General features: G+C 36.7%; 2 protein-coding genes and 1 long non-coding RNA gene across 3 annotated transcripts; all 3 read right to left on the bottom strand.

Moving 5' to 3' along the window:
* Positions 1–393: 393 nt before the first annotated feature.
* On the bottom strand, positions 394–6,784 carry LOC149620975 (uncharacterized). Its single transcript, XM_089854662.1, has 4 exons — positions 6,511–6,784; positions 2,990–4,187; positions 1,490–1,565; positions 394–1,370 (listed from the first exon to the last, which is right to left on the bottom strand). Exons 1-4 carry the CDS (start codon positions 6,782–6,784, stop codon positions 735–737), a joined length of 2,184 nt encoding a protein of 727 aa, XP_089710788.1. The 3' UTR covers positions 394–734.
* A 2,083-nt stretch (positions 6,785–8,867) lies between these two features.
* Positions 8,868–10,341, bottom strand: LOC149620976 (uncharacterized). The gene is made up of 2 exons (XR_016375314.1): positions 10,117–10,341; positions 8,868–10,030 (listed from the first exon to the last, which is right to left on the bottom strand). It is a non-coding gene; the product is annotated as an uncharacterized LOC149620976 (long non-coding RNA).
* Positions 10,342–16,095: 5,754 nt separating this feature from the next.
* LOC149620977 (uncharacterized) lies at positions 16,096–22,643 on the bottom strand. The gene is made up of 9 exons (XM_089854663.1): positions 22,519–22,643; positions 22,015–22,293; positions 21,607–21,613; positions 21,527–21,529; positions 21,244–21,337; positions 21,087–21,198; positions 19,089–19,321; positions 17,520–17,701; positions 16,096–17,369 (listed from the first exon to the last, which is right to left on the bottom strand). Exons 1-9 carry the CDS (start codon positions 22,641–22,643, stop codon positions 16,506–16,508), a joined length of 1,899 nt encoding a protein of 632 aa, XP_089710789.1. The 3' UTR covers positions 16,096–16,505.
* Positions 22,644–23,260: the final 617 nt, after the last annotated feature.

Below are 23,260 nucleotides of genomic sequence, written 5' to 3' on the forward strand. Positions count from 1 at the left end.
AATGTACGTTATGCATAAAATAACATAAAAAAGTGTGAACGTTTTGTCCAACGCATTTAAACATGTTACGGGTCCAGAATAGAATAGTACGTACTTAACAGGCTTAATGTCTAGGGGTTCGTCGCATTACCAGTCTAGAGAAGAACTCAATCAAACCAGTTTTAAAACTTCCCCATAGTGTTACCGATATAAAGGCAGCTTGGTCATACTCGGAAAGTAGAAAAATTCACACAAACAACTCTCGAAAATATATATGTAGATTAAAATTTGATAACTGAGACAATATACAGAATGCAAAGTTACATGAACTCCTGCTTATACTAATAAACGCATGATAAAATATACGTTACAATATGATTGAACAGTAAAATTCAGCAAATTAAACCTCTTTACGTCATATACCTACTAAGTACTGGAAAAACAACAAGTTTGAATTCGACCGTTTTCCTATCTCTATTGTTTAAAGCCGATGACGAAGTTAAAGTAATGAAAGACGCAAATGAAGATCCAGGACTAGGGTAAGAAAATTGCGGTAATTTAGGAAAATGGTAAATTATGCGGTGTTACAACAGTATATAGTGCCCCAAGAGTATTTTCTCCGAAAATGAGCGGCGCTTCCGTTAATACAATTTAGAATGGAGAAATTTAATGGATTGTTACATACACAGTTTTGGCCCATGATTCAGAGGATCAAATGTGGTTATTGTCCAACATATTTAAAAAGGTAAATCCATCTATTCATACACGTGTCTGTTACGTTTATGTAAGGTCAAATGATACTTCCGCGCGCACGCATAGTCACACTGATCACATTTGAAGGGTTTTTCACCGCTATGCCTCCGTTGATGTATGATTAAAGTATTCTTGTTAGTGCTGGCATATTTACACTGATCACACTTGTGGGGTTTTTCACCACTGTGAATGTGTTGATGTTCGATCAAATGACTCTTCCGACTGCATCTATATTCACACTGATCATATTTGAAGGGTTTTTCACCACTGTAAATGCGTTGATGTGCGATCAAATGACTCTTCCGACTACATCTATATTCACACTGATCACATTTGAAGGGTTTCTCACCACTGTGAATACGTTTATGAATGTCCAATGAACTCTTCTGTGTGAATCCATGGCCACACTGATCACATTTGAAGGGTTTTTCACCACTGTGAATGCGTTGATGTGCGATCAAATGACTCTTCCGACTGCATCTATATTCACGACGATCACATTTGAAGGGTTTTTCACCGCTATGCATGCGTTGATGTATGATTAAACTATTCTTCTTAGTGCTGGCATATTTACACTGATAACTTTTGTGGGGTTTTACCCCACTGTGAATGCGTTGATGAGCGTACAAAGAACTCGTCTGCGTGAATGCATAGCCACACTGATCACATTTGAACGGTTTTTAAACTGGTCCTGGCAATTTTTAAACTGGTCCTGGCAATTTTTAAACTGGTCATTCGCCCTATGCCACCGCCTTACTTCCCACGCTGCTTGGTACCAGTGACCCCCCCCTAGTGTCCGAGATAATAAACTGGTTTCCGGACTGGCCCCCCACCTTTGTTCTTAATTAATAAACTGGTCCTGAGGACCAGTAACCCTCACTTCTTAAATTTTAAAACTAGTCCAAGCAATTAATAAAATGGTTTTGAACAAGAGGATGTGTGGTGAAGACTACTGTCACTGCTGTGGAGTGAACTGTGGTTCTCTAGAAGTATCATGTCGAGAAAATATCGGAGATTCTGCCAGACTTGGACCGCAAAAACTATCTATAACAATTTTCAAAAGCGAGGGGTGGGCGTGATAAACATTCGAAGGTCTATAGGATGTGCAACTCGCTGTACTAAAAATAGTCTGGAGGATAGCTGAAATAATCATGCACTTTTTCAAGAAAGCATGAAACTTGGTATAAAGTTAGTTTGAAGTATATTTAAGGCTCTTTCAGACGATCCAACTTTTTGGCTCAGCTTGACAGGTCAACTCGAGTTGAATCAAGTAGTTGGATCGAGTGAATAGACGCTGGATGAGTTGAGTCACGTGGGTGTAACAAAGGACAGACAGACAGACAGACAGACAGACACACAGACACGGCCGTTACAGAACGTCTCCTGGACTACGTCACACGGAGAGGTAAAAAGTACCGGGCTATAGCCCACTCGATCACGCGCTCAACGAAGCAAGCTGCTCGCATTAAAGGCAACACTAGTAGGCGGGACGTTGCTTTCAAGCTTTGCTTCTTGGCGCGAGGGAAGTACGCTGAAAAGTAGACTTCCCACCTGTGTGTTGGTTTCTCTTCAAGTAAACAATGGAATGGTCTATTCATATACTAAATCTCTAATACAGTCCTGCACAGCTCAAAAACTATTCATTTGTTAATATTTCAAAGGAAAGAGATAGATGAGTATGATTTTCCAAATAAAATGACAATATTTTTCACAATATGATAAGGTTAGGCATTTACTTCAATCGAATTACCACCTGAAAATTGATATTCTTTAAATAGATTTTATGAACCTTAATATTCGTTCGAATATTAAATGCTTGTACAACTAACTTTGTTTCAATAAATGAAATGGGTCGAAGTTACAAACTAAAACAATTAAAATTCACTTATAATAAAATCAGAGTTTTAAGTAAAATATTTAAATTGTTAAAAATGTAGTAGTATTAACTTATAATGAAGATTATACATTGGCATCCTCCACTACTGTTTCTTAATAGTTTTCATTTAGAATTGTTTTGAATATTTAGTTATGGTCAATGGTTTTGAATATTTATTGCGATCACGTGCAAAGGGTTTGCCTGATAAAGTCACACTGATCACATTAGAGGGGTTTTTCTCTACTGTGAACGCGTTGATGGGTCTGATAAAATTACTCACGCAGCTCACCTAAAATCACAATGATCAAATACGAAGTTTTTCAACACCGTGAATTCCTTGATGTGTGATCAATAAGCACATCCACGCGCCAATGTTGTCACTGATCACATTTGGATGGTTTTTCTCCACAGTGAATGCGTTGGTGTCTGATTAAACTAATTTTGTAAGTGCTAGCATATCCACACTGAACACATTTGAATGGCTTATCTCCACTGTGAGTGAGTTGATGTGCGATCAAATGGTTCTTCTGCGTGCAGGCATAATCACACTGGTCACATTTGAATGGTTTTTCCCCAGTGTGAATGCGTTGATGTGTGACCAAGTGGCTTTTTTGCGTGCAGACATAATCACACTGATCACATTTGAAGGGTTTTTCACTACTGTGAATGCGTTGATGTGTGATCAAATTATTCTTCTGAGTGCTGGCATAAGCACACTGATCACATTTTAAGAGTTTTTCACTACTATGAGTGCGTTGATGTGTGATCAAAGCACTCTTTTGCGTACATTTATATTCACACTGATTACATTTGAATGGTTTTTCTCCAGTGTGAATGCGTTGATGTTTGATCAAATTACTCTTCAGAGTACATTTATATCCACACTGATCACATTTGAATGGTTTTTCCCCAGTGTGAAGGCGTTGATGTGTGATCAAAGCACTCTTCTGCGTAGATTTATATTCACACTGATCACATTTGAATGGTTTTTCTCCAGTGTGAATGCGTTGATGTGTGATCAAAGCACTCTTCCGCCTACAATTATATTCACACTGATCACATTTGAATGGTTTTTCTCCAGTGTGAATGCGTTGATGTTTGATCAAATTACTCTTCAGTGTACATTTATATCCACACTGATCACATTTGATTGGTTTTTCCCCAGTGTGAAGGCGTTGATGTGTGATCAAAGCACTCTTCTGCGTAGATTTATATTCACACTGATCACATTTGAATGGTTTTTCTCCATTGTGAATGCGTTGATGTGTGATCAAAGCACTCTTCCGCGTACATTTATATTTACACTGATCACATTTGAATGCTTTTTCCCCAGTGTGAATGCGTTGATGTGTGATCAAACCACTCTTCTGCGTACATTTATATTCACACTGATCACATCGGAATGGTTTTTCCTGACTGTGAATAAGTTGATGTGTGATCAAAAGGTTTTTCTTGTTGCTGGAATAGTCGAACTCATCACATTTGAAGATCTCTTCAACGTTCCTCTTTCGCATTTGAAGTTCTTGATCAATCTTAGAATATTCGCATCGAGTTGTAAACAGTTCATTCTTGGACTTTTCTACAGAAAGAAAAACCCATCAATATATGCCTAAGTTTAAATCGAAGTCAGCACAAAAAGCGGAACCCTTTTTTAATTTGTGTCCCCTTTGTCTCCTTGATACAAATTTCTCAGATGATATAAAGTTCGGTTTGTTTTCAAAATCTAAACGGTTACGAATGTAACGGATTCACTTCATTTCTGTAAACTTGAAGAAGTTTAATTATCACGAAAATGATAGTTGCAGGGACCCAGCCAAAAATGTAAATTTCTTCTTTCCTGAATTATAGGATTTCATAGGAAATAAAACGTGTTTTTATAGGAAAGCATAGGACAAAAAATGCTCATATATAATATTCCTTTGGTTAAGACTATGTAGGAAAATCTCAAAAAATTGCAAAATTTGATTTTACTTTGAACAGAGAAACTTAGATAAATAAAATTTAATAAATAAAAAATCCTGAGCAAGGGAAGGGAGTTCAGCAAGTTCGGTGTCTGATCAAATGGGATCTCGATAACTGAGCTGAATACTGATAAAGTTGATGCAAAACTATACGAAAACGTCGAAAAATTTAGGATATTATATGATAATATAGGTCAAGTGCAAAAAAATAGAATTTTGTTGGAATTATAGGACCCCTGGGTTCCCTGTAGTTTGGACGCTGGTCAGTGTTATTTAATATTTTCCCATTCCAATAGCCCTAAATGGAGTTAATTAAATTTAATAAATAATAATTTTTGAAATTGGTGGAATGACAATTAAAATGGATTTAGTGACGCAGGAACTGAAAATGTAGATCAATTTGTCCCATAGAAGCGCATCGCTTCCATTTTAAATGCCAAAGACAAAGTCATTTCATTAAACAACAAAGTTTTTTTATAGAAGGTGCCAAAAAACTACTGTGATTATTTAAACAAGGTTAAAAGATCATTTTACATTTGGTACTAGAGCTAGCATCTGCTACTTCATGAGCCTATTCACCGCTTGTACCCCCTTGCTACGGTTGGGAAGATAATCATACGTAGCCCCTCTACGACACTATTTTTGGATAAAGGAGGGCTTCTCATATTGCGGCGCAAACAAGTTTCAACGAAGTGTACTTTTAGTTTTTATCCATATAAGGTTGTTTTTAGCCAAATCGTATGATGTACATATACGATGAGTCTCTTAGTTTGACTGTTAAAGGTAATTCGAACATCGAGGTAGTAATCACTAGAACTTTCTGTTCTTCTATTAAGGGTTACTTATGTGTAATCATTTTAGCATTGTTAAATGTAACCCCTCGTTTTTAGAATGGACTGACGGGTAAACATTTTAGCAATGTTAAGGGTAGCGCATCATTCAAAGTTTCTCTTTGCGTCGCACTATTACAATCATGACATAAATAAATTTATTGAAGTAAGGATTACGGGTTATCATTTTAGCACATGCATCTGATTATGCATAAAAGATGATGAACGGTATAAAAATTACTCTTTGGACGATATTTTCAGATGGAAAATCGTCGGCTATTGCAAGATATCCCTGGCCAGTTTTGGTGTTCAGTTGCTCACCATGCAGAGCTTACTTCAAAATTTTTGGTTCATTAATATCACCATAAGATTATAAGATGTGTTCCATAAGTATGACACTTCCTATACTTCGTAATGCTAGAGACTTAATGAGAGCTAGTTCGGGAACGACGCGTGAATTGACTACACGCAGTTTAGCAGGAGTTCCATCTTCCTATTTAGTCTGTACTAAGTCTTTGACAGCACGAGATCTTACGCTTCTACTCTTACGCCGGTGTCACTGGACAACTAAGCCCCACCCCTTTCATGTCCAACATTTCTCTACCCTTTACCATTGGATACCGTGGGGGATAGGTCATACAGACACGAATGACGTATTCCGACTAAAGAAAAAACCTCGAGCAAACTAAACAGAAAATGGAATCTGTCCGCGGTGCTGAAAAGGTACGACAGTCGTTTTCATGTGCCATTAACAACCTAGTGAAAGGTTTTGAATCTAACTTAGATTGAAGGTTATTGAAATTGTCTGATAGTTCTAAACAAGCTGGTTACTCGGATTAAAGTCGTACTCTTCATTGCTGGATTTTCCTTGTTTTAATGGCCAATGTTTGGGGGGGGGCATATATCTGTAACCAAATGTTGTACACCCCATGTTCATTGATACTTTCCACTCAGTTGTTCCCAATAAACACGATCCCTCATAATTGATGGACTTTTCAAAATCACCCTTTTTACCAGTGTCAGTGGATACATTGCTCAAGCTTATTTTCCAACACGGTAGCAGTACGACTCTCTCAGGTACTCACACTATTTAAGAATAAAAATTACTTACCAATTTTCGAACTAGCAGAGGAATAGTTTGACGTGCAAGGTTCAAGGGCATCCAAGTTGGACACTGAAGTATCGTTTTCAAGTTCAGGCGATATATCCGGTAAGTCGCTTTCCAGATCAACCGGCGTCATTTCCGGTGTAGCGCAGCTCGTTTCAATATTTCCTTTTTCATGACACTTATTTTTAGATTCCTGTGCTTCCATAGATTCTATAATTGAATCGTTCTCCATATTTCTTTCAAGGGACAATTCCAAATCGTTTTTTGACTTCGACATTCAGTTGAAGAACTCACACTGCTTGGACTGCGATGTAATATCCCGATTTTCTCTGTTTGTCAAGGACCTTTTTTTTTTTATTAGGAGAGAAAGGCCAAGAGGGAAGTATTCCGCGGGCCCGTTGTCAAGGACCTTTGATACGTAAAATTTTAATATAGTAAAAATAAATGTAAATCAAGATTTGGCATCGATAAGTTTAGTACAACAGAGTTCTAAGTCGAGGCTTAAAAAATATACTATTTTAGTAATAATGTTATCATAAATTTTAAAATTACTTATGTCCATGGTTGAGTGATTTTTTTACCTATTTGAGATTTTATGGACTATTTTAAATAAGCACCTTCGGGCAATCGCGTACCACCCTGCCTTCTTGATAAAAAAATTCTCGCGGCACGTGCTCCATGTCGAATGAAATTTATGGCGAGATTTTTTCTAAAACTGCGCGAGATGTAGAGCGTACTATGAAAATTTTGTTAAGAGGAATGCAAAGTGTTATGCGATTGGTCGGAGGTGCTTATTTCAAATTATCCATAAAATCAAAACCTGTTTTCATTATGTAGAGTGGTCTTATAATTAGTAGAAGAATCGGTAAAAAATCTCTTGATTTCACCTTCCTTTTAACTTTTATAATATTTTTTACCCATGTGCATTTCATTTATTATTGATTAAACTCTATAAAAATAATTTTATCAGTTATCAATTCTTGCTCTTTGGAGAAATTGTTTCCTCTTTTATTTACCGTTTTCTAGCTGTATGGCTTAAAAAATATAAATTAACTGAAGTTGTTACGGATTCCGGAACAAAAGATAACTACCAAATATTTTTTTATTTTTTGAGGTTTCAATGCAAATTGGGTCAGAGGACCGCGGCAAGGATGCGATTAATCAGGTTTCAGTATGTGTTTAAGCATATATATACGATGAGGCTATTAGTTTCACTGGGGCCGTAGTAGTGCCACAGTCCCGCCTTTCGCAGTATAGTTCGTCATTTTTGAACGACGCTAGAAAAGATTTTTACCTCTCCGAGTAACGTATGTCACGGAGAGGTATTACACCGGCCGTATCTGTGTGTCTGTCTGTCTGTCTGTCAGACCCCACGTGACCTCGTTCGCAGTTTACAAATCGAAGCAAACAAATACCCGATTTCTGGAACGCGTTCGCGGTTCACGGAAATTTGGCCATTCATCTACCAACACCAGTCTTTACTAACTGGCTACTAAGGACCACAATCTGCTAGTCTTTGTCCATCCCACATGGACACTAGCCTGTACTTGCTGGCTCGTAAGCACCACCATCTTCTGTTCTTCGTCAATCCCACATTGACACCAGCTTCTATGCACCACCATCTTCAGGTCTTTGTCCATTCCGGCTTCGGCTTCTTCTCCATCGTTATCGTTTGGTTTTAAGATATACGCGGCGATCGGCTAGGGTTACGAGAAACGTCTAGCCTCCCAATGGCGGGGCTTCCACCATCGGTTCACGCGAATGCGTTTTCATCTATTATTATAATGGAAACGTATCGTATATAATTCCCAAAATTTGAAAAAAGTGGGCAAGAGGGGTACCCTTCACTTTAAACGTCAATATTAGCAAAGTTTCGAAAGATAATAGGAACAACTTCATTTTAAACGATTTAACTATTTTTAAAGTTATTTACTGGCGATTAAAATAATCAATATCATTTATACCCCAGTAGCACTGCCGACGTAGGGCCTACATGGTCGGCTTTGTGTGTTACCGACGAGTTGGTAAAAAGTCACTAATAAGTCGGGAGAGTAATGGTTTGAAAGTCGAAATGTCCGCCTGGAGGGACGATGGCCCGCCGGTTTTCCTACTGTTTTGAGGATACTATAAAACGACTGTTGGCCGACTATATTTCGGCGTCATTATGCCTACCTAAAGCCGCGCTCAATCCGACGATTTCCCGGCTTTTTAGTATAGGAACGGTAAATCGTCGGTAAAGGGCGGGTAGAGTAAGGGTTTGAGAATCGAAATGTCCGCCCGGTGGGTCGACGGCCCACTGGTTTACCGACTGTTACGACACGAATGAAATAGGACCCTCATCCAACACGTTTGAGAGTCGACTTAACCGCCTGTCAGCAAGAGGTCCGACGCTTTTGCGACGATCAAACCTTAACTCGAGGCCCGACGGTTTTGCGACGATCAAGCCTTAACTCGAGGCTTCATTCGCTTATAGTAAAGGATACTGATACCAAGTATTGAAATTTCTTTAATACATTTTCAATGAAAATCACTTTAGAATTTGTACTTTGAGTATTTCAAGTAACATACAGGTTGAGCATCAATTATAAAAATTTCAAATATTAAACAATGTATTCGATATTACACGACTAGTCGAATGGAAATATTAGCTGCCTAGCTAATTGGTTTTAACCAAAAGTAAAATTTTTCAGGGCGAGTATAATATTTACATCAATTAAAGCATTTATTAATATTCATTGTTAATATCTTCGATGTGGCCAGTTACTTTCTCTTAAATTACAAAAATCTTAATGAAAAATATACAGGGTCTCCCTGACCTTTTCCCAGACCTTTTAAGGCGGTAGGGTAAATTTTTACAGCACGTTTTAAGTGCTTATAATTAAATAAACTCTCTACATTAAGTTTTCCAATGTATTTGTTGCACCAAAATGAATAAGAATAATTTTTACTATAAATAACAGTCTTAAGAGCTTTTTTGAAGGCATTTACTTCATAAAAACAATTCTAGACATTTTTAAGGATTGCTCATGGAGTTTTCTGTGTTAAGAGAGGATAAGGAGAAACTTTCATTACTCTTTCAATAAATACTTTTACCCACTTAAATCAAGTTCCCAGAATTTGCCAAAATTTTTAAAATTTCCCGACTTTTCCCTGACCTTTTGGCCCATTTTTAAATTCCCTGACTTTTCCAGGATATCCAGGTACTGTGGCAACCCTGATATACACTTACAGATTTCTTTAAGGAAAAAGAAAAACATACAATTCTAAAGGGTATTATTTCACACATTTTTCTCTTAAAATGTTTGAAACCGCAAAAAAATTCTGTAACTAAAACAAATTGAGATCTATTTTGGAATTCAGTATTATTTTCACAACCAAAAATCTTTAATATATAAGGTTTTTGATTTCCAAGCGCCCCAAAGCACTTGCTTCTTTTATATTCAAACAAAGAAACTGAAGGTATACATAAACGTTTAAGTTTTGGTTTCACTTTATAGGGCTGTGGTTCCCAGCAGATGAGAAGCTAGGTAAAAAAGCAAAGGCTTATGCATAAAACTGGCTCTAAAAAGTAGATAAATTGATAATTCAATAACAAAATTCAAACCTTACGTGACAAACGAAGACGTTTCTAGTTTATATAGTGTGACAAAGAACCTTAGCGATGAAATTAGAAGTACGCAAGCCTAGAACTAATCATTTTCGACCACAAAAATCTCGTTTAAACATTCTAACGACCCAGCCGCGTCAGAGATACTGGAAAGGCTAACTTGCTTTCGCACTAGCAGCGCCCTCTTCGATGATGACGTGCATGGCGTTATCTTAGTTACGCCAATAGAACAGAGGCGTGTCATCTGACCCGAGAAATTACAGGAGGGAAAATTCAAACTAGAAAATCAGATGTGTTTTCTTGCTTTGCAGTTTTTTTGTAACGTTATGTTTCTAGTGTTGCCAAAAATATAGTATTATCAACTTCTGCTTGTGGGTCGAAATATAGTATAAGTTAAATATATAACAAAAAAATTTGGTGGCATATGCGGAATAGTAAAAGTCAAAAAAACCGTCCCACGGAAAAAGAAGGCGTATACAACAAATTCGTTTTTCATTTTACTCTTTTTAAACGTGACCATACCGACTAGCGGGAAGGAGTTGGTAATCAATTGGCAAAAGTGGGTTACATGTTTAGGACAGTAGGCAAGCCTACTTCAAACCACCACAGTTCCAACAGTCGGATAAATGTCGGTTACTAAACGGCCTAAGAATAACTTTGCTTTTAATTTTACTCTTCTTAAACGTCACAATAACGACTAGCGCGAGGGAGTTGGTAATCAATTGGCAAAAAATGTGTTGGAATTCTTTAGACGGTAGGCAAGCCTACTTTAAACCATCTCAGTTCCAACTGTCGGATAAATGTCGGTTACTAAACGGCCTAAGCATAACTTTGCTTTTAATTTTACTCTTCTTAAACGTCACAATACCGACTAGCGCGAGAGAGTCGGTAATCAATTGGCAAAAAATAAGTTGAAATTTTCTAGACGGTAGGCAAGCCTACTTTAAACCATCTCTGTTCCAACTGTCAGATAGATGTCGGCATTGCCAACTAAAAGAAGTAGTCGGCTTCATGAGTCGGAAAAGTATCGAAATAAGCATGGTACAGCTGACTGGACCGTAAACCGACTATTCGACCTTTAACCGACTGTTATGCGGAAGGCTTGTGCTACTGGGGTATTTAATTAATTATTTAAGATAAACTTATTTCTATGTGAGAGTTTATATAGAACGAGTAATGAAGATTGCATCCGAATCGAAACACTACACGCACATCAAAGTTAACATAAAGCGAGTAGGATGATAAGATCTCTTACAAAACGATAACATTTCCTTTTTGCAGAATATTAAATTGAAATATTTTAAATATTTTTCGGCATTACGATTCTTTAAGTAGTTGTGTAGCTATAAAGCTCTGTTTCATCTTAATATTCCAAGAACATCTTTTGATATTAACATTTCAAATTTGGTGTTTACTTTTTAATTCAGCTTTACTACATTTATATATAGTGTAAACGCATTTTTTATATTCATTAGATAATATGGATGTTAATTCTTCATCTATCCACAACTGTTGAAACGATTGGATCTGTGAAATAAGATATTTTAGATTTAAACTAGAAATGACCTTGTTTCGCCTCCTCTTATAGGAGTTGTTAACGGTTCAGAGTGAGCCGAAAGTTAAATACACCCTTCAGTGATACATTTTAGGTCCTCATTGGAATTATTGAGGATACAAAAGAAATTGTTAAACGCTTAAGCCTTTGCTAAAGACCTTGGCGATATTTCGCCAATTTGAACTATGTATTTCCGGTTTTTCTCATTGGCTGGTGGACCTGTGTTTAGAAAGTAAATTCCTCTCGGCTCGGAGAGGTTTATTTTGGTTTCCCAACTTGTTATTATTTATTTACTTACTTCCTCTGAAATAGCTTCACAGTTTCCAGATGGTCGGTTTACCGCCCAAATTGGGCTTCTTTTCGATCTATGTAGCCGGGGAACGATTGGGATTTCAAAGATTATGGCATTTTTTACATGTAAAATGTTTTACATAGCTGGAGCCTTAAAAACGATGGGGCTCTAATCTGGCCGGGGCCATCTTGTTTTATGTGTAGTAATTATGCGATAAAGAAGTTATGATTTATGGAGTAGTGGGTAGAGAGGGCTTTCCGTAATTTCGATTTGTCAGTTAATTGGAGTGCAGTCAAGGGAAATTTATGGTGAAGTGAGTTTGATGGAGTGTAATCATAATGGTCGAGCGGAGTTTTCGGCGTCTACTTTGTCTCCCACTTTTCGCGCCAATAAGAATGACCAGGGAGTAAGGAACGTTAGAGGGAGTGTTGATCTAATGCTAAAAAAACCGTCATACAGTGGCAAATGGGAAAGAAAGGGGGGGGCGGGGGGTAGGAATTTTTATCTCCGTTCCTCAATTTTAGCTAACGCGCAGGCGCGAGTGACGTCGTTTACTACCGCCAGCAGAGATAATTTAAAAATTCTCTCTGCCGCCAGCGCCAGCTTCCGCTTCCATCGACTGCTGCCCCACTCACTCTGTTCAACCAACAATCAACGTCTGTTGGGAGGAAACCGAGGCTTAATAAAAATGCCAAATTGTTTTTGCAGGGTTCCCACCAGGTCCCTAAAAGTCCCTATTTCCCTACAAGGTCCTTAATCTACCCTAAAATTGGTATTCGGTCCTTAAATCACCCTATTTTTATAAACCTCAGAAAAAGTATAAGGGTGACCTGAAAATGTCTTGTCTGAGATTTTAGCAGAGACCCAAATTTGCGGAGCTCGCTTCGCTCGCGCCGGTTATTTATGATTTACTTAATGTTAAATTTAAACGAATTAATTGGCCAATTTTTATAACAACAAAAACGGGTGAAAAATATTCGACTGAATTTAGACTGGTTTTCATATATGTTCGCCATGTACGTTATTGCAAATGGTCAGAGAAATTTGTTCAAGTTAGTTAGTAAACATGATACGAAAATAGTTACTTCTAATCAGAAAACCTACCGTTCCCTAAGAATAAGAATATAAACAAAAGAAAGTCAGAAATAATATCCTATTTTGTCGAAAAAATAGAAAAGAGTAATAGGTTCCTAACTGTTTGTGATATTTTCACAGAATAGATATCATTTTGCTTTACCAGTGGTCCCTTTTTGGTTCCTACTTTTAAAATTTAGGTCCCTATTTTACCCTATTTTTATCAAGAAAAGTCCCTTTTTCCCCTATTTATTTTTGAGATTTTGGTGGGAGCCCTGTTTTTGTAACGGTTGTAGGAATGATTCAAGGTATTCGCTTAAAAATATATGAAAGGAATATCCTTCCACGCGTTCCCAAAGCCAAAAACCCAGATAGAAAAATGTAAAAGATGGATATTAGCTTGTGAAAGACCGATTTCCACTAGCTTCTATTCACTTTCAATAAATTTCAAGCTTTGTTTTTGGTTTGGGAAATGGTTTGAAAACGATATTTACCATGTCCAGAGTTGGGCACTCCTTTTTAGATAGATTTTTTTTCTATCAAACTATCATAGATGGCGAAACTATCAATTCTTTTGGCTATATTTTAGAGTGGAACTCCTTCTTAGATAGATTTTTTTCCTCTCAAACTATCATAGATGGCGGAACTATCAACTCTTCTGACTATATTTTAGACTGACATTGCTGGTTAGATCGATATTTTTCCTCTCAAACTATCATAGATAGCGAAACTATCAACTCTTCTGACTATATTTTAGACTGACACTGCTGGTTAGATAGATATTTTTCCTCTCAAAACTATCATATTTGGCGAAACTATCAATTCTTCTAGCTATATTTTAGACTGGCATTATTTGTTAGATAGATTTTTTCCCTCTCAACAAATCATAGATGGTGAAACTATCAAATCTTCCTTCAATATGTTAGATTGGCTCTCATTGTTAGATAGATTTTTTGCCTATCAAATCAAATTGAAATCTTTAGGAACGACTAAATTAATCGATTATTTAATTTTCGGACTTTAAATTTGATTGTTTTCGATCAAACTGATTTGGTCTCTACCTAATTTTACTCTGTTTAATCGATTCCTGATATTTCCTGATTTTGTAGAATTTCTAATATTTTCATATATTCATATAATTTCCATAATCTCATTTCTCAAGTTTGACTTTTAACTGTCTATAGTTCAAAAGCTACTTTTCATAATTTTTAAAATTATTCGCCCTTGATTTAATCTAAACCATCTACTATAAACGGTTAACTAATAATAATTAAAGGCAAAAATTGCAATTAAAAACTGTGGGTAATAAAAATCAGAAAATCTACACTTTAATTTATCTACTTCTACGTTTGGATGATTTCGTGGAATCGTTCTTCCTCCTCGAGTAGTCGTTCACATCAGTGACAGCACGGAGCTTCTATATACAAGAAGCTCCGTCTTCACAGTTTGAACTGTTGAACCATCGTTTATTTTATTTTTATTTATTTGTTTGAGAGGGTTATAACGACCACCAAGTACAGAATCTTCTTATAGAATAAACCTACACTTGCTAGCGTTAAAATATATTAAAAACTTCGATATCATTCAAAAAACGACTTATCTTTCCAGAAATTTTCATAACTATCAAAATTGCCTATCAAAGATTAGCTCATAATTTTTTTAAAATGAAATCAGAAAACAGATGTCGCCAAATAAACTCACTCAAAGAATCAATTTATTTCTCAAGGAATAATGCCTATCATTTTTTATGATTTCTAAAAGATGGGGTTAGTAGCCAGATCACGTTGAGAATCGATATTTTTCTCTAGAAGATTTCAACGAATCAATGAATCATATCAACTTCGAGTGCACTTTCTAAGCTATCAAACTCAATCGATCATTATAATTCAAATTTTTCTCGAAAATAACTATCAAAATTGATACTTTGATTGGGGCAGATTTAGTTTTCTATCGTATCAAGTGGTAAAACTATCAAATGATATGATAGTGCCCATCTATGACCATGTCGGGTCTTGTTAAATACTTAGGGTTACTTGAACAATTAAAAAACAACACTTCTTATAGTTAACCATGGCAGAAATTCAAACACGACCTTCCCCTTCTAGTTCAAAGCCGGTTTTTAAATTTGACGCATGCGCGCGGACACCGCAATGAGTCCCCGAGTCAGCGCCAGAGAGAGACGAGTTTAGCCAGGAAAGCGAACGAACGCGCCTATTCACTTTAACGCTCCCTCTCAAGTCTCTCCTCCCTGGAATGACTACCAGACAGTTAAGTTTCCCAGACTAAGACATGGAGGCTGTAATATTGTTATTATTGGAGTGGAATTTGAATATATATAAGAAATGGGTGAAGTGAGTTAGACAGAGAGTAGTGGACAAGTGTTTGAGGGGCTTTTTAATAGTTTGTGCGCATGGCCCCTTGTAATGGAAGCTGTTTGTAGCTGGAAGAAATCTTCGAGACGGATATGGCATATATTTAAAGGCGTCTACTAGTCAGCGTGGGAAATAAAGCAGTGGCACAGGGCAAATGACCAGTTTAAATAGTGCCTGGACCAGTTTATAAATTAAATCCGAGGAAAATTCAAGGGTAACCAGAGTCCAGACATTATCTCAACTATTTTAATTATCCACTTCTAAAATTCAGCCAACGACGCGAACTGGTCAATGGTCATGGTTCAGTTTATTTCAGGCCAGGGGGGGGGGGGTCGCTGGCCAAATGTCCAGTTTAATAAAAATTATTATGTCCCACCCTGCCTTGCGTAATTAATTGAAAGTACTGGGCTATAACCCACTCGATCACGCGCTCGACGAAGCAAGCTACTCGCGTTTAGAGACAGTACGATCTAACGTTCCTTACTCCCTGGTACGAGTCGGCGGGACGTTGATTTGTTCAAGATGAATTGACTATATTTTTCACAATATGACAAGGTTAGGCACTACTTCAATTGAATTAGCATCTGAAAATTGATCTTCTTTAAATAGATTTTATGAACTTTAATATTCGTTCGAATATTAAATGCTAGTACAATTAACTTTCTTTCAATAAATGAAATGGGTCGAAGTTACAAAATCAAACAATTAAAATACTATTATAATAAAATCAGAGTATGAAGTAAAAAATTTAAATTGTTAAAAATTTAGTAGTATTAACTTATAATGAAGATTATACATTGGCATCCACCACTACTGTTTCTTAATAGTTTTCATTTAGAATTCTTTTGAATACTTAGTTATTGTCAATGGATTTGAATATTTATGCGATCACAGTTAAGGGTTTGCTTGTAAAGTCACACTGATCACATTAGAAGGGTTTTTCTCTACTGTGAACGCGTTGACGGGTCTGGTAAAACATGGTAAATCTACTCTCACAGCTCACCTAAAATCAGAATGATCACATACGACGTTTTTCACCACCATGGATTCGTTGATATGTGATCAATAAGCACTTCCACGCGCTAACGTTGTCACTGATCACATTTGAATGCATGGTTTTCCCCCACTGTGAATGCGTTGGTGTCTGATTAAACTAATCTTGTAATTGCTGGCATAATCACACTGATCACATTTGAAGGGTTTTTCACTGCTGTGAATGCGTTTATGTGTGATCAAAGCATTCTTTAGCGAACATATATATCCACACTGATCACATTTGAATCTTTTTTCCCCAGTGTGAATGCGTTGATGTGCGATCAAACCACTCTTTTGCGTACATTTAAATTCACACTGATCACATTTGAATGGTTTTTCTCCAGTGTGAATGCGTTGATGTGTGATCAAACCACTCTTTTGCGTACATTTATATTCACACTGATTACATTTGAATGGTTTTTCCCCAGTGTGAATGCGTATATGTGTGATCAAACCACTCTTCTGCGTGCAGGCATAATCACACTTATCACATTTGAAGGGTTTTTCACTACTGTGAATGCGTTTATGTGTGATCAAAGCATTCTTTTGCGAACATATATATCCACACTGATCACATTTGAATGGTTTTTCCCCAGTGTGAATGCGTTGATGTGCGATCAAACCACTCTTTTGCGTACATTTAAATTCACACTGGTCACATTTGAACGGTTTTTCCCCAGTGTGAATGCGTTGATGTGCGATCAAACCACTCTTTTGCGTACATTTATATTCACACTGATTACATTTGAATGGTTTTTCCCCACTGTGAATGCGTTGGTGTCTGATTAAACTAATCTTGTTATTGCTGGCATAATCACACTGATCACATTTGAATGGTTTTTCTCCAGTGTGAATGCGTTGATGTGTGATCAAACCACTCTTTTTCGTACATTTCAATTCACACTGATCACATTTGAATGGTTTTTCTCCAGTGTCAATGCGTTGATGTGTGATCAAACCACTCTTTTGCGTACATTTAAATTCACACTGATCACATTTGAATGGTTTTTCTCCAGTGTGAATGCGTTGATGTGTGATCAACCTACTCTTGTGCGAACATTTATATTCGCACTGAACACACTTGAATGGTTTTTCCCGACTGTGAATAAGTTGATGTGTGATCAAAAGACTATTCTCTTTGCTGGAAAAGTCACACTCATCACATTTGAAGATCTCTTCAACGTTCCTCTTTCGCATGTGACGTTCTTGATCATTTTTAGAGTACTTGCATCGAGTTGAAAGTTCATTCTTGGATTTTTCTACAGAAAGAAAATTAACCCTTGAATATAAGTTTAAATCGAAGTTAGCACAAAAAGCTGAACCCTCTGTTAATTTGTGTCTCCTTGATACAAATTTTCCAGATAATATAACGTTCGGTTTGTTTTCAAAAAGGTTATGAATTTCCAAAGTTTTAGCGGATTATCATTCACTTCTGAAGAAGTTTAATTATCACGAAAATTATAGTTGAAGGGAGCCCAGCCAAAAATGTAAATCCCTCATAGGAAAAAATAGGAGTATAAATAGTATAAAAAAATACTCTTGGGACGAAATTTTCAGATGGAAAATCGTCGGCTGTTGCAAGATATCCCTGGCCAGTTTTGGTGATCAGTTGCTCACCATGCAGACCTTACTTCATAATTTTGGTTCGTTGGTATCACCATAAGTTTATAAGAAATATTCCATAAGTATGACACTTCTAATACTTCGTAATGCTAGAGACATAATGAGAGCTAGTTCGCGAACGACACGTCAATTGACTACACGCGGTTTTGCAGTAGTTTCATCATCCTATTTAGTCGGAACTAAGCCTTTGACATCGCCATAACCAGGCGTCAATTTTCGAGAATCTATGTTGTTTCACCAACGTCACTTAATGACAAGTGTTCAGTAACAACTGAGAAACATTTGTAACATGTCTTATGAACTGTGCGACGAGTGATTCCATAGGCCTTTTAAGAATCATTTCAAACCCTGAGATATTTTCACATTTTGCAAATTAATAACTTAGCTATGGTTAAAACAAAAAGGAATATACTATAAGAAGGTATAAGTTGCGAGATCATTAACTTCTACTCTTACGCCGGTGTCAGTGGACAAGTAAACCCTTTTCATGTCCGTCATTACTCCGCCCTTTCCCATTGGATCCCAAGGGGGATAGGTCTTACAGACACGAATGACGTATTCCGACTAGAGAAAAAAACCTCGAGCAAACTAAACAGAAAATGGAAGCTAACCGCGGTGCTGAAAAGGTACGACAGTCGTTTTCAAGTGCCATCAACAAGCTAGTTAAAGGTTTTGAATCTAACTTAGATTGAAAGTTATAGAAATTGTCTGATAGTTCTAAACAAGCTGGTTACTCGGATTAAAGTCGTACTCTACATTGTTGGATATTTCCTTGTTATAATGGTCAATGTTTGGGGGGGGGCATATATCTGTAACCAATTGATGTACACCCCATGTTCATTGATACTTTTCACTCAGTTGTTCCCAATAAACACGATCCCTCATAATTGACGGACTTTTCAAATTCACCCTTTTTACCAGCTTCAGTGGATACATTGCTCAAGGTTATTTTCAAACACAGTAGTATGACTCGGGCTATTCTCTCTCTAGGTACCCACACTTTTTAAGAAGAAAATTACTTACCAATTTTCGAACTAGCAGACGAATAGTTTGACGTGCAAGGTTCAAGGGCGTCTAAGTTGGGCACTGAAGTATCGTTTTTAGGTTCAGGCGATATATCCGGTAAGTCGCTATCCAGATGAACCGGGGTCAGTTCAGATGAACCGCAGCTCGGTTCAATATTTCCTTTCTCATGACATTTATTTTTAGATTCCTGTGCTTCCAAAGATTCTACGATTGAATCGTTCTCCATATTTCTTTCAAGAGACAATTCCAAATCGTTTTTTGACTTCGACATTCAGTTGAGGAACTCACACTTTCATGGACTGCGATGTAATATCTCGATTATCTCTCTTTGTCAAGGACCTTTGACACGAAAAGTTTTAATATAATAAAAATAAATGTAAATCAAGATTTGGCATTGATAAGTTTAGTACAACAGAGTTCTAAGTCGAGGCTTAAAAAATATACTATTTTAGTAATAGTGTTATCATAAATTTTAAAATTACTCATGTCCATGGTTAAGTGTTTTTTTACCTATTTGAGATTTTATGGACTATTTGAAATAAGCACCTCTGGGCAATTGCGTACCACCCTGCCCTCTTGATAACAAAATTCTCGCGGTACGTGCTTCATGACGAATGAAATTTAGCGCGAGATTTTTTAAAATTGGATGGGAGATGTAGAGGGTGCAACGAATTTTTTTTTAACAGGAATGCAAAGCGTTATGCGATTGGTCGGAGGTGCTTATTTCAAATTATCCATAAAATCTCAAAATAATTTGAATTTTGAAAACATTTTGAGGTATTTCCTGAATATTTCATTATGCAGACTGGTCTTAGTAGAAGAATCGGTAAAAAATCGCTTGATTTCACCTTCCATTTAACTTTAATAATATTTTTTACCCATGTGTATTTCTTTTATTATTGATTAAACTCTATAAAAATAATGTTATCAGTTATCACTTACACTGTTATGATATTCTTGCTCTTTGGAGAGATAGATTCCTCTTTTATTTACCGTTTCCCAGCTGTATGGCTAAAACTTAACTGAAGTTGTTACGGATATCGGAATAAAAGATAACTACACCAATTGCCGCCAAAAACTAATCTCTAGCAGACTCAGAAGGTTTTAATTTTTGAGCACGGCGCGGCTGGGGGCCGGGGCTGGCACCTGGGGTATACCATAGCCAACTCGATCATGCGCTCCTGGACACAAGCTGCTCGCAGTCGCAGCGGCTAGAGTGGGATATAGACCGAGTGGGGAAATGTAAAGCCCCGCCCATTAATTGAAATGCGCAATAACCACTGGATGTTTTACTTCCAACAGCAACACGTAAATAGCGAGAAAATCTACTCTTTGGCGCGAAATTTAAAATGCTTCGTTTTAGAACATTGGTTTTGCTACAGATAATGTTAGTTCAAATTTTAATAAAAAGGTGGATATTTGTGATATTATATAGATTTTAAAATATTTCCCACCATGTTTTAAACACAACATACAGGGTGTTTTTGAAAGGTCCATCACAAATTAAGGGTGATGTTTTTTGTGTCATTTTGAGTCGAAAATGTTCTATGACATTTTGCCGTCCGGGCCACGGTTTTCGAGTTATGATTTGAATATTTTAGGGATGACCCCTTCATTAAATTAGCGCTGTCTTTCAATTTCTTAATTAAATTTAAGGGGTCATCCGTAAATTACTCCAATCATAATTTGAAAACAGTGGCTCGGACGGAAAAATGCCATTGAACATTTTCGACTCAAAATGGCCCAATAAATACGCTCTTTCATTATTGATGGACATTTCACAAAAACCCTGTATACATTGTTTATTACTAAACAATAAAGGATTTACATTCATTATTATTAATCCCTACGTTAGGAAAAATGGTTTAAATAATTGGTACACCGAGCGATGATGCGTTAATTGTAAAATACCTGCACTTGCGTCTTTGCAAGGTCATGTCTTGCTTTTTCAATGAGAGACTACAGTTTTCTAATAGCTATTTTGTTTGAAGGTACATTTTTCTGTGAATTTTTGCAGTTAGTTCCAGGATAAGGAGAGTAGTCTTTGTAAAGTGCGGCGCTGAGGCAATTTTAGTTACCAAAAATAAAGATAAGATGTGCAAACTCCCTGTAAAAAAAGTAGACAAGTTGATACTAGCGACGCCTGACTAACAGCGCTGGAAAGCCTGGCCCTTTGACGCGCTCGACGAAGCAGTACGAGTCGGTGGGACGTTGCTTTGCTTCTTGGCTTGAGGGGAGTACGCTGTCTATTGGTTTCTCTTCAAGTAAACAATGGAATGGTCTATTCATATGCTAAACCTCGAATACAGTCTTGCACCGCTCAAAAACTTCATTTGTTAATATCTCAAAGGAAAGAGATGTGATATTGCCAAATGAAACGAATATAGGCCATATTTATCTCAGTATGACAAGGTTAGGCACTTCAATTGAATTACCAACTGAAAATTAATATCATTTAAACAGATTTTTATTAATTTTAATACTCGTTACAATATTAAAGGCTCGTACAACTAACTTTCTTTCTAAAAATGAAACTCAAACAATTAAAATTCACTTATAATAAAATCAGAGTAAGTAAAAAAATTAAAAAGTTAAAAATTTAGTAGTATTAACCTATAATGAAGATTATACATTGGCATCCTCCACTACTGTTTCGAAATAAATTTCATTTAGAATTCTTTTGAATATTTAGTTATGGTCAGTGGTTTTGAATATTTATTGCGATCACGTGCGAAGGGTTCGCCTGGTAAAGTCACACTGATCACATTAGAAGGGTTTTTCTCTGCTGTGAACGTGTTGACGGGTCTGATAAAATTACTCTCGCAGCTCACCTAAAATCACAATGATGAAATACGAAGTTTTTCAACACCGTGAATTCGTTGATGTGTGATCATAAAGCACATCGACGCGCTAATGTTGTCACTGATCACATTTGAATGGTTTTTCTCCACTGTGAATGCGTTGGTGTCTGATTAAACTAATTTTGTAAGTGCTAGCATATCCACACTGAACACATTTGAATGGCTTATCTCCACTGTGAGTGAGTTGATGTGCGATGAAATGGTTCTTCTGCGTGCAGGCATAATCACACTGGTCACATTTAAATGGTTTTTCCCCAGTGTGAATGCGTTGATGTGTGACCAAATGGCTTTTTTGCGTGCAGACATAATCACACTGATAACATTTGAAGGGTTTTTCACTACTGTGAATGCGTTGATGTGTGATCAAATTATTCTTCTTCGTGCTGGCATAATCACACTGATCACATTTGAAGGGTTTTTCTCCAGTGTGAATGCGTTGATGTGTGATCAAACTATTCTTCTTCGTGCTGGCATAATCACACTGATCACATTTGAAGGGTTTTTCTCCAGTGTGAATGCGTTGATGTGTGATCAAAGCACTCTTGTGCGTACATTTATATTCACACTGATCACATTTGAATGGTTTTTCCGGACTGTGAATAAGTTGATGTGTGATCAAAAGGCTTTTCTTGTTGCTGGAATAGTCGAACTCATCACTTTTGAAGATCTCTTCAATGTTCCTCTTTCGCATTTGAAGTTCTTGATCATTCTTAGAATATTCGCATCGAGTTGTAAGTTCATTCTTGGACTTTTCTACAGAAAGAAAATTAACCCATCAATATAAGTTTAAATCGAAGTCAGCACAAAAAGCTGAACTCTCTTTTAATTTGTGTCCCCTGTGTCTCCTTGATACAAATTTCCCAGATGATATAAAGTTCGGTTTGTTTTCAAAATCTAAAAGGTTACGAATGTACGAAGTTTTAGCGGATTCACTTCATTTCAGTAAACTTGAAGAAGTTTAATTATCACGAAAATGATAGTTGCAGGGAGCCCAGCCAAAAATGTAAATTTCTTCTTTCCTGAATTATAGGATTTCATAGGAGATAAAACGTGTTTTTATAGGAAAGCATAGGACAAAAAATGCTCATACATAATATTCCTTTGGTTAGGACTATGTAGGAAAATCTCAAAAAATTGCAAAATTTGATTTTACTTTGAACAGAGAAACTTAGGTAAATAAAATTTAATAAATAAAAAATTCTGAGCTAGCGAGGGACCTCGATAACGGAGCTAAATACTGACAAATTACGAAAATTTAGGATATTATATGATAATATAGGTCAGGTGCAAAAATATAGAATTTTGTTG

This window comes from Phalangium opilio, unplaced genomic scaffold (assembly GCF_054372755.1).
Source record: "Phalangium opilio isolate 3A_F unplaced genomic scaffold, DU_Popi_V2 ptg000209l_1, whole genome shotgun sequence".
In the NCBI taxonomy this organism is placed as follows: domain Eukaryota; kingdom Metazoa; phylum Arthropoda; class Arachnida; order Opiliones; family Phalangiidae; genus Phalangium; species Phalangium opilio.